Below are 14990 nucleotides of genomic sequence, written 5' to 3'. Positions count from 1 at the left end.
AGCATTAACTATACGTATACCGACCCTTTGTGTGTAGGAGAAAGTATCAATCACAGACAAATACATTGGAAGCTGTTTTCCGTTCAAATGTTAAGGCTCACATATTTAATGTACAAAAATATCTAGTTTTACAGATGTTGCTTAAACAGTAGCTAGTCTCCATACAAAATGTCCCAGATAATGAATATGTCTTAGACAGTTTAGATGACAAAGGGTATCTATTTGAGTGGATCCGTCCATACAATTTCAACTTGCTACTAGACACATCATGCAGATCTCTAAAGGAGTTTGGGCGTGTTTACGTAGAGTTGTTTGTGATTGTTCTTGTGTCATTGAAAACATCAAGCAGTTTTCTCAACAGCTACACTCCCACCTGGCATGTCGCGAATCAGTCTCCTCATGGGTGTAACGATCTTTCGGGAAGACCTCTTGTGTTTCTTTTTCGGACTGACATGGTTCCTCAGAGCTTCTCTCCACAAATCATGTCTCAAGATGTAGCGGGCAGTGTCTCTGTTGAAATTAAGAATTATAAAACTCAACTTTTTTTATATTCGGCAGGGCTAGTGGGGGTAGGTTGGGTTGGGGGTTGGGGGATGGTGGTGAAGGATGGAATTTTGTCCAAAAAAGTGTTCCCGAAAGATAATTATCCTTCAGATTATTAAATAAAATAAACTTTCTGCCAAAAGAATATCATTGTTGCGAGCTGTTTTTCGGTCAAAAACTCCAGGTTCATAGTTTTAAATATAAAAACATCTATATCTTTATTTTTGTAGCAGTACGTGAAAAAATACCTCATCAATACAAAATCCAAGCCCCCCTTCCCTTTGTCTCGCTTTTTGTCTGGCCTAAAGGTATTATCCTTCAAGAGAACACTGCAACAAGTCGGGCACTCAACATACTAAGGTCCTCTGAGCCATTTGACGGATTGACCCAATGAAGTTACCTTTTATTGAAAAAAGCCACAAAACTCTTTCCCTATTCAAGAAATCTCTGCCCAAACCCGACCCCATTGTACAGTTCCGACTATATCAGGAGCATGTGTTTATAAATAACTACCAAAGAGTGATGACACCCGGATTTCGCGAAAGGTGAGCGAACCTGCTCCACCGATAGTACCCGTCACTAACACATGCAAAAGCAATCATGACACGCAACGCCAGGCAGTTCAGCAAAACTACAGACTGTGTAAGATTAACTGACTAACGTGCTAACTGACAGGAATAGCCTCTTGGTACATAAACACATCGAAACTAGGACATAATGATAATCTCATTGAGGAACAATGTCGTACTTGTGTCCATGCATGATTGCCAGATCTAGGCAGTTGAGGCCCCCGCTATTCCTGTGTGTCATGTCGGCCTTGGTCTGGAGAAGGAACATGGCCACGTTGAGATGACCCTCTCTGCAGGCCAGATGAAGTGGACATTCCTGCAACAGGTGCCGAGTTGTATGTAAAGAATATCAGGTCTTAATTGTTAGTGCAACCATGTATTTAGTGGCATGAATCATTCCTGGGGAAGAGTTATCCCCATTGGAAGTGTAAGTTTTGTTTTGGAACTGAACACACGGCAGGTAAAAACTGACAGCGATTATCGCAATTTATATCATGTCACGAAAGGGTGAGTGAGTAACGTTTGACGCCGTTTTAGCAATATTCCAGCAATATCACGACGGGGGACACCAGCAATGAGCTTCACAAACTGTGGTACAATGTGGGGGATCAAACCGGGGCCTTTGGCGTGACGACCAAACGCTTTCACCACCAGCCTACATCATCACACAAAGCAGATACGTTGATAACAATGACATGGGATTCCATAAACAGAAAAATAAACTCTTGGCACTTGCTAATCATTCGCCTAATGAAGGGGCAAGAAGTAGCTCTGAAACTGCGTGAAAAAGAATATAAAAAAGTTGCTTTCAATACAAAGTGTCATGTTTCAGTTATGTTCTTCCAACTTCTAATTGCCTATCAAAGACTTGAGATATACACTCATTTCGAACTGTCATAGACACGTATTTTTTGTAACCAGTGAGGATCAGGGGTAGAATAGGTCCTCAGCAGCCCATGCTTGCCGTAAAAGGCGACTATGCTTGTAAGAGGCGCCTAAAAGGATCGGGTGGTCAGGCTCGCTGACTTGGTTGATGCATGTCATCGTATCCCAATGGCGTGGATCGATGATCAGGATGCCAATCACTGGATTGTCAGGTCCGGCCTCGATTATTTACAGACCGCCGCCATTCGTTGGAATACTGCTGAGTGTGGCGTAAAACAACAGACGCATGCTTTGTGCCACTTACGTTGCAGCCCTTCTCCCGCCCCATCTGGGGGTCTTTCCGGGCCAGCATCTCGCAGATCTCCACCTCCCCGTGCTTGGCAGCCAGGTCAAGAGGGGTCATTCCGTGCACGTTCCTGTAAAGACAGTGAATAGATGTACCGCATTTTGTATGTGCATTTGCAGTTTCTACGGGTGTGCACTGGACTGATAGCTTGCCTGAAAAGAAAACACATTTATGGTAGAAGATGCAAGAATAGTTACATGCTCTTTCAAACTATGTATCACGTGATGCGCTTCACATTGAGACATGGTGCGAAACGTTATTAGAACGATTTAAAAGCGTTGTTTTGTGTCTAAGTTAAATATATTATGACATAACACTATATATTTTAAAGACCTCATACCCAGTAATTTGTTTTTATAAAGGAATATATTTACTCTTAATTATTCTGATAATACAACTTCCGTCATCATGATTAAAACAATCTCATGAATCCTCAATATTAATGTTGAAAACTATTCAGGTAACTGCAAAACACTCTACATTATCACCTAAGTTCAGGGCAACTAAATATGTTTCAACTGGCAATAGAAATTAAATATACATCAAATAAAGCATAACCTTTTTACTTGACAATCAAATTATTATTTTTACAGACCAGGCATAAACCGAAATTTAGCATGTTGTAGTGGACCAAGCGTTTCTTTTTTATGATTTTATATCTTTTTAGAGTACACAAACAATAAGTTTACAGAATATAGTTCACATGCAATCTTAAATACATACAAGTTACAAAGTATATCCATAGATAATAACAAACAAATAATGTAGGATTGTTCGTGTTTTTAAACGAATAGGTGGTGAGAGGCCAAAATGCCATGAACTGTGTGTATTTACATTGTGAATATGACATATTTCTCTCGATGTAATATGAATCGGTTATTTCTTGTTTGATGTGTGTGAAATGTGGTATGGAGTCGAAAATGTTTGATCTGAATATGTTTTGCTTTGTTACAGTTATAATATGATTTAAAACATCATTTCGTTTTTTGTTTATATCCTAATGCAATTGTCAATTTTGAAAATTCTAGTTCTATTCCAGTTTTGTCTTTGATCCATTTTTTAACGTTGTTCCAGACATGTTTTACAATGTTGCACTCATACAACATGTGCACTAAGGTTTGTTTTTCTCGTTTACAAAAATTGCGAAGAAATTATTCTTTATATCGGGTTTGGTACAATAACTCGTTTGTTGGTATAATGCCATGAATGGTACTGTATTGTATAAAATACTCTACCCAGGCAGCGCCCCCCCCCCCCCCCCCCCCCCCAGTAGATATGGTATATATTACGGGCAGATGTAACTTAGATGTTAGGGCTATACTCGTACGCTTTAGATATTGTTTTATTTATTGCCAGGATAAGAGTAGAATATTCCAGAAAATGTGTTTTACAGTCGTATACATGTTTTAGGTCTAAAAGATCTCGAAATATCCGCTCTCGTCTATCAAATCATTTAAAGGTCAATACCTCTTCCCGAGTAATGTTTATGATATACTGGAGTGTTCCAGATTCTTATATTCGTATTTTGCCATAACGGTTGTGATAATATATCTTTATCCTCTTTGATAGAATTTCCTTTTTTCTATTGAGTTTCCCTATGCACACAGAACATCTTTCCAGAAAGCATTGGTCCTATCATTAATAACCTTTTCCGAAATATAGAAATGACATTTTTGCAGAAAATCAATTTGTGTTGGAGTTGTAGTTGTAGTGTTATTAATCAAAAGAGTGGTAAGTTCAGAGTGTGGATGTTAATGGAACAAACGTTTAATCCAAGGTATCTTTTGAGAATTGATTGTATTTTTAATATCAGGCACTCCTATACCTCCCTCTACATAAGTGTTTGACCAAGGCTTCATCGGAGCTGTCAATGACAAAAATGATGTCTGATGCAATTTTCTATTTTGATTTGTAACACATTTTCCCGTGTTTTATCAGGTGAACAATTGACTTGGACACATGGCATCATCACTATTTGATAGTGAATCATTAACATATGCTTATGATCGAGTTGGCATCATACAATTGATTCTACTTTTAGAAGAGAGTTCTTATGAATATGGAAACGGTTTTGTCGTTTCTATTAATATATATTGTATAATGGAATGAGTTTGAGTAGCGCAGGTGTAAACAGGCTTCCGTTTGTTATCAATATAACTCACCTACGTTTAATGTTAATTATACTATGCTGCGTCCCTTCTTATTGCATGTCTCCATATTGTGATTGGCTGTAAATATTATGGAGAGAGTCTTCTCAGTTGGACAACTTGTACCTCAGTCTAATAAAATATGTGTAAATCAAACAAACCAGAACCGACAGACAGACACAGGCACACAGACACAGACAGACAGACACAGGCACACAGACACAGACCGACAGACACAGACACAGACCGACAGACACAGGCACACAGACACAGGCACACAGACACAGACCGACAGACACACACACACGCGCGTCGCTATTTAAGTCCTTCATGGTTTCTGTGACGCGATGCTGAGAGATGATGTTTAGTATTCACATTTGGTTCATGTCAGCCCCATTCTTGACGAGAAGTTGAACTGTGTCTTTATGTCCTCCCTTGGCAGCCAGGTGTAGAGGCGTGTTGCGGTCCTGATCCTCTGCAAACACGCCCTGCTTGTGTCTTGCCACTATCACACCCACTGTCCTAGCAACAAGAAGCAGTTTCTTGAGAGAAGTGGAAAATGTGTGTTTTATTATTGAGTTAGTGAGTTGGGTTTAACGCCGCTCTTAACAGTATTCCAGTTATATCACGGCGTGTCAGCTTAATGTGGGAGAAAAGCCCCAAGTGATGCAGGTCTCAGACGTTTACCACTTCGGTGAAACCCACGATATATATATAAATACAAAAATAATATTACAAGGACATTAATCAGAACAAAATCAACAATGTCACCCAGAAAGAATAGCTTAATGTTAACAACAGTATTAACATTGTATATATTTGCTGTTAAGACTTTTTAAAATTATTCATTTATACATATTTATTGTCTAAAATTTCTTTCTTTGAAGGAGTATAGATCAACACTACAATGAAGCCTAATTCAGTACTGTGTGTGCCCTTTCTCTGCTGCAAGATGGAGGGCCGTTCTTTCTCTGTCGTTTTTCCGACCATGTTCAGCCTTGTGTTTTTCAAGCATTTTCTGTCAATGTACAAGAAACATATATCTATATGTATACATTGTAGCAATACCAACAATATATTGTGACATATTTATTCTTTGTAGCTTGATACGAATTTAATATGAATTCTGCTTTGAGATGATACCCGGATGGTCTAGAAAATATATGTTCACGTGTTGCTTACTTGCACGATTTCAGTTTGTCTATTCTGTATTCTTAAATCGACTACAATTTAAGGTAACTTACCCTTTAATCACCGAGTGTCCATTTTGTGAAACCCTACTTGTCTTGGACGCAGTACATACTTTCAGTTAACTCACTCGCCTTCTGAATCAATGTGTGTTCTTTCTGTGAAACCCTGATTGCCTGGGGCAGAGAACCTACTTACAGTTAACTCACCTTCTTAATTGCTGCGTGACCATTCTGTGAAACCGTGTTTGTCTGGTACGGAGTAACACTTACACTTAACACACATTCCTAATCACTGTGTGTTCTTTCTGTAAAACCCTATTTGTCTGGGGCAGAGTTCATACATTTAACTCACATTCTTAAACCCCGTGTCTCCAGTCTGTGAAACCCCGACGGTCCAGAACATAGCACATGCTAACAGTTAGCTCACAATTTTTATCACCGTTTGTCTTTTCGGTGAAACCCTTTTTGTCTTGGACAGAGTACATACTTACAGTTAACTCACATTCTTAAACCCCGTGTGTTCAGCCTGTGAAACCTCTGATTGTCCAGCACAGAGAACATAATTATATACACTGGACTTACCTTCACAATCTCTGTGTGTCCATTCTGTGCTGCAAGATGCAGAGCGGTGTTGCCGATGTTGTCCTCTGTGTTGATGATGTTGTCTGTGTAGATTAGTTCCAGGAATTTCTAAAGATGAGAAGTAAGACACTATGAATATGTGAATGTTTAGGTAACTATTGGTTTCTGAAAGTAAAAGCAACAAAACGTTTTCATATTCAAAAGAAATCTCTGCCAAAAGCACAGTTGATTTACTGAGAGGTCTGTAATGTCGCAACCTAGATCAATAAGCAAGAGTTGTATGACGCTCTGTGAAATCTTGGTTGTAAGAGCATGCTCTCTTGTACCTCAGAAGTACTGAAATGTAGACACCAACTGCTGGAGCTTCTGGTATAATAACGGAAAGTTGACTATTGGAAAATCGCAGTCATCCTTCTTGTCATACAGTCTTGTGTAGAGGGTTTTTTTCACACTGAATCTTTATGCATAGATTCAAATATGAAACAGATGAGGCGGTCTCACTGGTCTCCTTTATTTCTGGTTCAGGTGGGTAAATCAGTGGAAGGGAATTGGCTATTTGATGGTTAGTGAACGATATCAGACCATCATGTGCCATGTTTACTCTGTTGAAGTTCCTAAACATGTCAATCGTGTGTAAAGGGACACAGTATAGATATCTTCACAGTATCAATGTCGTAATTAGGTCAATGACTGATAAGAATATTACCCACCTTCACATAATATTTCGTTGAATCTTTCTCTTTTTCAGATGATGCCTGCTGATATAATTACATGTTTAAGCATTCACAGAGAGTAATGCACTGGACTCAATTTGTACTCTTCATTAAGTATATTAGCTAACACAAAGTGAGTGAGTATGATTTTATGCCGCTTTTAGCAGTATTCCAGCAATATCACGGCGGGGGACACCAGAAATGGGCCTTACATATTGTACCCATGTGGGGATTTTATCGAAAAATTAAAATATAATGACAGTCGAAAAAGAAATACATTGCTTGCCACAAAAATGACACTGTTGCAAGGTGTTATTTATAATGAAATTCAGGCTTGTGGTATTATATATATATAAAATATCTTGATACAAAATCCAAGCCCCCCTCCCCTCGCTGAATATCAAAAGATAAGTCCCTTACATAACAGGTAAACATATGTCCTCTTGATCACTTACTGAGTGGGGTTTAACCTTTGATGTCCTGGAGGGTCTAGCATTCTTCTCCTGTACATCGGGAGGATGTTCCTACAACAGTGCAGGTTGTAACTGGGAATCAGGCGCACTTGTCACATAAATATTGTTTTATAGTATTTTACCTAAACAGTCGCCATATTCAACTTGACCTTCTGTCTGTACTAAGGCACCGTCGGCTCGCCATGTGTCATGTTCTGGAGTGAGTGAGTGAGTTGTGTTTAACGCCGCTTTTAACAGTATTCCAGTTATATCACGGCGTGTCATCTTAATTTTTGGAGGAAAGCCTAAAGTGATGCTTGTCTCAGACCTTTACCACTTCTGTAAAACCCACGAGCACGGGTATGGTGGTAACCTAGAAACATAATCGGGGCGAACCGGGATTCGAACCAACAATCATAGGTTTCTGGCGTGCTCAAGCGACGCATCTCTGCAAAGCGAATCGCGGCGAATCGCGGCCACCGTGCCCCCGTCATATTTTCGAAAGATAAGTATGGTGTCAAATAGGCTTGCTACTGTTTAATTCATCACGGGTCTTGTGTTTGAAATAGTCATTGGATGTTCAGGACACAGGAACTCGTTATTGGTCAGTAAATAAAAATATATACCCCCTATATGTAAAAAGCTTACATATAGGGGGTATATATTTTTATTTACTGACCAATAACGAGTTCCTGTGGTTCAGGATGACTCGTCGTGGTCTCAACTAGGTCCGCTCTGTGAATGGTTACTCAGTATTCGTTCACCATCCCACCGAGAATGATTTCCCTGAACCCACTAGTCACGTGATACTCATAATAACCAGTTAAACACTGTTAGAACGGAAACAGTTATACGTGGAAGCTTTGCGTTTATAAATAGTTTATCAGTACCATATCGGATTTTTTCAATGGCTGAACAAAGTTCTTGAACACTGCTGCATTGCGATATGTTTTGACTTGTTATATCCCGGATGTGGAAGTGTTACCCCAATCCAGTCAGTCCAGGTTTGCACAAGAGGCACGGAAAGTAGTTCGAGACTACAATCAACACTGGGGAAATTCTCAACAATCCCAGCTACTGTCTGTTTTCATATTTTTGTTATAAAAGTATTGCCAATTTTAAATCATGGAGCAGAGGTTTGGGGATTTCATCCTTCACCCGATATTGAAAATGTACACGATCGTTTCTGTAAACTTGTTCTGAGCATGGATAGAAACAGCCCTAACATAACTGCAAGAGGTATTGTGAAGAGAACATCAATCAAGGTTTGCATTATATCAACGTTATAAAATTCTGGTTATTGGTTATTGTCACAACAGGCTAATGTTATCTTAAAAGGTTCTTATGATTTTCAGTATAGAAGGGCAGGAAATAGTAAAGCTTGTTGGTCTACTAATGTTAAATATTTGCTATATACATATGGTTTTGGCGAAGCTTGGTTACAGCAATGTGTTTGTAATATAAATGTATTTATGTTGCGGTTTAAGCAAAGATGTAAAGATATCTGCCAACAAACATGGAATAATCATCTGGGATGCTATTCTCAGCTAGAATAGTTTGGCTTTGTCAAGGAAAATTTTAATTATGAACATCTGACTAATTGTATTGATATAGCCATCTATCAAACGATACTTGTTAAGTTTAGCTATTCTAATCATAATCTATTGGTAGAGGCAGGTAGGCACTATACAATACCAAGGCCAGAACGTCTGTGTCACTTTTGTTGTCATCTTCCCGAGGCAAGTGAGTTAACTGACCATAAAAGTCTTGTTTCCACCCTTGCCGAACTAGGCTGGTATTATGGAGTTACATTTTGGCTGGACTAACGAGTCGATGCATAGTCCAATCAAAATCGCGCACCGAAATCGAAATCCGGTTCGTAAAGTGTCATGCAGATTTCGGTCGAGTTTAGGATTTGCAAAACATGTGCACCGCTAACTCGTTGTTAACAGATATTTTCTAAATCTTTTCATGTTTTTAATCAAGGTGCTCACGTGATTTGGTACATTTCGGGATGTAAGACTCGTTTTATCACAATATAGATCTTGATAATCGATTAGATTGTCTTGACTGGGCGCCACCGTTTTGTTTGAAGCAAATGCAAGTGATACGAGAGGTTAAATCTTATTGGTCAATAGGAGAGGCATAGATAGGACATAACTCGTAATAGCCTTGATTAAAAACATGAAAGGATTTGGAAAATATCTGCTGACAACGAATTGGCGATGCACATGCTTTGTAAACCCTGCAATCGATCGAAATCTGCACGACAGTTTACGAACCGGATTTGAATTCGGTGCGCGATTTTGATTGGACTATGCATAGACTCGTTAGTCCAGACAAAACGTAACTCCATAATACCAGCCTAGTTCGGCAAGGGTGGAAACCGGACTTTAATAAGTCAGTTAACTCCTTTGCCTCGGGAAGATGAATAGCCACTGGTGGCGCTACGGTCGAGCCCAGCCTAGTTCGGCAAGGGTGGAAACTGGACTTTTAAAGTCAGTTAACTCTCTTGCCTCGGGAAGATGGTTTGTATTGTGCCATATACAGAAACTGAATTCCACTTTTGTCTCGAGTGTCCATTCTACTCGAATTTGAGAGAAATGGTACATCCTAAATATTATTGTATATGTCCAACTCTAAAACAGTTATATAGATGCAACCTCTATGTTATAAGAAGCTTTGCAAAGCGTGTATTCTTGCTCTCAAGGAAAGGAACACTCTCCTTAAAGATGTGCCATTTTTGTAGTTCCATGCCATTGTAACAATGTGAGACTGGTTGTTGCCAGTGTGTGTAACATGTGTTGTGACGAGATCCACGGGGCGTTTGTGGGTTATGACCGGCCTCAGTAACCTTTTGTGCATCCTTCTCAGCACTCCGATGAGCGTTGACCACTTCTTCGTGGCTTGCGGGCGCTTAGTGAATCGGTCCCCTGGTGTAATAGTCAGCGCTCTCCGTACAGGTAAACTGATCAATCCAATGTACCTTGTATAATGGGCCGATGGCCCCTTTTCGGAATAAACTCATTCATTCATCCACACAAGGTTTACCTTCATCGGTTACTTCCAAAACTGCCGTCTGAGAAATATTATATGTTATCTGTCCACTCACCCACTCTTAATCAACACCCATCCATCCATCCATCCACCCATCCACCCATCCACCCACTCACTTTGGGGGGCCCGAGTGCTTGTACGATCCGGTAGATCCTCTGTGTAGGTATCCTGTCATCCACAGGTTTAGCCTCTTTCTGAAACAAGATGATGACGCGTAAAAGCAAGTTTTTAAAAGACTATCAAACTGATGCTACATCAAGGTGATTCCAGGATAGAATTGGTCCTAAGAAACCTATGCTGGTCAGGCTCGGGAACTTGGTACCTCGTACTTGTTTTATCGTACACCGTCGGCGTGAATCGATGCTCATTGTTTTAATCACTAGAATGCCTGGTTCACACTTCATTATTTGACAATATACCTGACATATTGCTGAGTGCGGTGTTAAGCAACAAACAAACGGATTATAGTAACAGCAATAATGCAAAGTGGATAAATGGCATTTTGTTGATTAAAGATTGACAGAAGAAGTCTTGCAGTTTAACAAAACAATGTACAATTTACCCTCTTGCCATCATCGTCCTTACCTCCAGCTTCTGTCTCACATCCTCGACCGCCTTCCGGACCTTGGAGTCTACACTGTTTCCTTCTTGTTTTGCAATATGCTGAAATAACAACATCTCATTCCCAGTTCAAATGTGGAATCTACCCTCAAGTAAACCGGATGGTGGGTTAGCGTTGTGATTAAAGCGTTCGCACAGCTCGCTGCAGTCTCAGGTTCGATTCCCCACATTGGTAAATAGCGTGAGATCAGCTGTCGCCGTGATATTGCGGGAATATTTCTAAATGTGGAGTACAAGCATACTCACTCACTCACTCTTCCACTCACTCACTCACTCTTCCGCTCACTCACTCAACTTAGTAAAGATTAGGATCCATTCATTCTGAAATAATTCCCCATCAAATTAAGAGTGGATGACATTTAGCCTGGAAAAGGTATATGTCTACTTCATGCTGACATAACGTGTGAGTGTCACGCACATATCGCACTGGTCACGTCAAACAAACACACTGGCCAAATGGTAATGGTTGTCACCAGACATCAGCAATGTTAGCTGTTACATGACTACCAACCTGTTCCAGTACCATCCTGTCAGCAATGATAACTGTTACATCCTGTCAGCAATGTTAACTGTTACATCCTGTCAGCAATGTAAACTGTTACGTCCTGTCAGCAATGTCAGCTGTTACATCCTGTCACCAATGTAAACTGTTACATCCTGTCAACAATGTAAACTGTTACATCCTGTCAGCAATGTAAACAGTTACATCCTGTCCGCAATGTAAACTGTTACATCCTGTCAGCAATATAAATTATAACATCCTGTCAGCAATGTAAACTGTTACACCCTGTCAGCAATGTAAACTGTTACATCCTGTCCGCAATGTAAACTGTTACATCCTGTCAGCAATATAAATTATAACATCCTGTCAGCAATGTAAACTGTTACACCCTGTCAGCAATGTAATCTGTTACACCCTGTCAGCAATATAACCTGTTACATCCTGTTAGCAATGTTAACTGTTACATCCTGTCCGCAATGTAACCTGTTACATCCGTCAGCAATGTAAACTGTTACAACCTGTCAGCAATGTAAACTGTTACACCCGTCAGCAATGTTAACTGTTACATCCTGTCAGCAATGTTAACTGTTACATCCTGTCAGCAATGTAAACTGTTACATCCTGTCAGCAATGTCAACTGTTACATCCTGTCAGCAATGTAAACTGTTACATCCTGTCAGCAATGTAAACTGTTACATCCTGTCAGCAATGTAAACTGTTACATCCTGTCCGCAATGTAAACTGTTACATCCTGTCCGCAATGTAAACTGTTACATCCTGTCAGCAATATAAATTATAACATCCTGTCAGCAATGTAAACTGTTACACCCTGTCAGCAATGTAAACTGTTACACCCTGTCAGCAATATAACCTGTTACATCCTGTCAGCAATGTTAACTGTTACATCCTGTCAGCAATGTAAACTGTTACATCCTGTCAGCAATGTAAACTGTTACAACCTGTCAGCAATGTAAACTGTTACACCCGTCAGCAATGTTAACTGTTACATCCTGTCAGCAATGTTAACTGTTACATCCTGTCAGCAATGTAAACTGTTTCACCCTGTCAGCAATGATAACTGTTACATCCTGTCAGCAATGTAAACTATTACACCCTGTCAGCAATGTAAATTGTAACATCCTGACAGCAAAGTTATCTGTTACATCCTGTCAGTAATGTAAACTGTTACATCCTGTCAGCAATGTAAACTGTTTCAACCTATCAGCAATGTAAACTGTTACATCCTGTCAGCAAGGTTAACTGTTACATCCTGTCAGCAATGTAAAGTGTTACATCCTGTCAGCAATGTAAACTGTTACATCCTGTCAGCAATGTAAACTGTTACACCCTGTTAGCAATGTTTACTGTTACATCCTGTCGGTAATGTAAACTGTTACATCCTGTCAGCAATGTAAATTGTAACATCCTGTCTACAATGTAAACTGTTACACCCTGTCAGCAATGTAAATTGTTACATCCTGTCAGCAATGTAAACTGTTACACCCTGTCAGTTACATCCTGTCAGCAATGTAAACTGTTACACACTGTCAGCAATGTAAACTGTTACATCCTGTCAGCAATGTAAACTGTTACACTCTTTCAGTAACTGTTAACTGTTACATGACTACCAGTCTGTTCCATAAACACCCTGTCTACCAAGGTATAAATGCCCAATAAAATAGTAGCACTATGTCTGCATCTATCTGAACCGACCTGTAGCTTCTTGAATATGAAGTCCCCATTCTCTTCCTCCTTGAGTTCCATGAAGTCTTTTCCGTGTTTCAAGGAACGTGGATTCAGCAGGACCTGAAACAAGGATGGTTGTTCATACATAGGCTGATTCTATCTGCTTCACCTCATCTGCGCTCCGTAATGCAGAATTTCCTCTCCAAGTGTCCAAACAGAGGTATTCTCTGAAGACAGTTGCCCACTTACTTTCAATGTCTCTATGTGCACAATAAAAGTAATTCTCTGAAGACCACAGCTACCCACTTACTTTCAATGTCTCCATGTGCACAATGAAAGTAATTCTCTGAAGACCACAGCTACCCACTTACTTTCAATGTCTCCATGTGCACAATAAAAGTAATTCTCTGAAGACCACAGCTACCCTCTTACTTTCAATGTCTCCATGTGCACAATAAAAGTAATTCTCTGAAGACCACAGCTACCCACTTACTTTCAATGTCTCCATGTGCACAATAAAAGTAATTCTCTGAAGACCACAGCTACCCTCTTACTTTCAATGTCTCCATGTGCACAATAAAAGTAATTCTCTGAAGACCACATCTACCCACTTACTTTCAATGTCTCCATGTGCACAATAAAAGTAATTCTCTGCAGACCACAGCTACCCTCTTACTTTCAATGTCTCCATGTGCACAATAAAAGTAATTCTCTGAAGACCACAGCTACCCACTTACTTTCAATGTCTCCATGTGCACAATAAAAGTAATTCTCTGAAGACCACAGCTACCCACTTACTTTCAATGTCTCCATGTGCACAATAAAAGTAATTCTCTGAAGACCACAGCTACCCACTTACTTTCAATGCCTCCATGTGCACAATGAAAGTAATTCTCTGAAGACCACAGCTACCCACTTACTTTCAATGTCTCCATGTGCACAATGAAAGTAGTTCTCTGAAGACCACAGCTACCCACTTACTTTCAATGTCTCCATGTGCACAATGAAAGTAGTTCTCTGAAGACCACAGCTACCCACTTACTTTCAATGTGCACAATAAAAGTAATTCTCTGAAGACCACAGCTACCCACTTACTTTCAATGTCTCCATGTGCACAATAAAAGTAATTCTCTGAAGACCACATCTACCCACTTACTTTCAATGTCTCCATGTGCACAATAAAAGTAATTCTCTGAAGACCACAGCTACCCACTTACTTTCAATGTCTCCATGTGCACAATAAAAGTAATTCTCTGAAGACCACAGCTACCCACTTACTTTCAATGTCTCCATGTGCACAATAAAAGTAATTCTCTGAAGACCACAGCTTCCCACTTACTTTCAATGACTCCATGTGGCCCATCTCAGCCGCCACATGTAAGGGTATCTGGCCCTTCAGGTTCTTAGCGTTGATCTTGCCTCCTTCCTCCATCAGCAGTCCGATTATTTCCGAGTGGTTGAATAAGGCAGCTACATGTAGAGGTGTATTCGATTCGCTGTCAGTCTTTGCCACAAGGCTCCTTCTGCCATACAAACAGTGTTACTCCACTGGCACGTGTGAGTGGTTATCGCTTGATAGATTAATGATATCAGAGTGAGTGGGAGTTGGAGTCATTGCAACAGTTATACTATATTAGTAGATGGCATTGAATTTGATTTTACACCGTGTTCAGCGCTATTCCAGAAATAGCACGGCA

General features: G+C 39.9%; 1 protein-coding gene across 3 annotated transcripts in view; it reads right to left on the bottom strand.

Annotated features, from left to right (window-relative positions):
* LOC139462177 (transient receptor potential cation channel subfamily A member 1 homolog) overlaps positions 1–14990 on the bottom strand; it is a 43996-nt gene that overhangs the window by 12533 nt on the left and 16473 nt on the right. The window contains exons 8-19 of one of the 3 annotated variants that reach the window (XM_071243720.1): positions 14633–14816; positions 13321–13413; positions 11070–11147; positions 10601–10678; positions 7431–7499; positions 6973–7020; positions 6263–6370; positions 5417–5508; positions 4866–5012; positions 2302–2413; positions 1292–1428; positions 374–510 (exon numbers count right to left, since the gene is read on the bottom strand). In XM_071243720.1, the coding sequence (XP_071099821.1) occupies positions 374–510; positions 1292–1428; positions 2302–2413; positions 4866–5012; positions 5417–5508; positions 6263–6370; positions 6973–7020; positions 7431–7499; positions 10601–10678; positions 11070–11147; positions 13321–13413; positions 14633–14816 (1283 nt within the window). The remainder of the gene's footprint in view (positions 1–373; positions 511–1291; positions 1429–2301; positions 2414–4865; positions 5013–5416; positions 5509–6262; positions 6371–6972; positions 7021–7430; positions 7500–10600; positions 10679–11069; positions 11148–13320; positions 13414–14632; positions 14817–14990) is intronic. The other 2 variants (XM_071243721.1, XM_071243723.1) reach the window with 2 other exon arrangements.

Source organism: Haliotis cracherodii, unplaced genomic scaffold (assembly GCF_022045235.1).
Source record: "Haliotis cracherodii isolate W230 unplaced genomic scaffold, xgHalCrac1.p SCAF_15, whole genome shotgun sequence".
In the NCBI taxonomy this organism is placed as follows: Eukaryota; Metazoa; Mollusca; class Gastropoda; order Lepetellida; family Haliotidae; genus Haliotis; species Haliotis cracherodii.
This window is presented reverse-complemented; position numbering and strand designations above follow the sequence as displayed.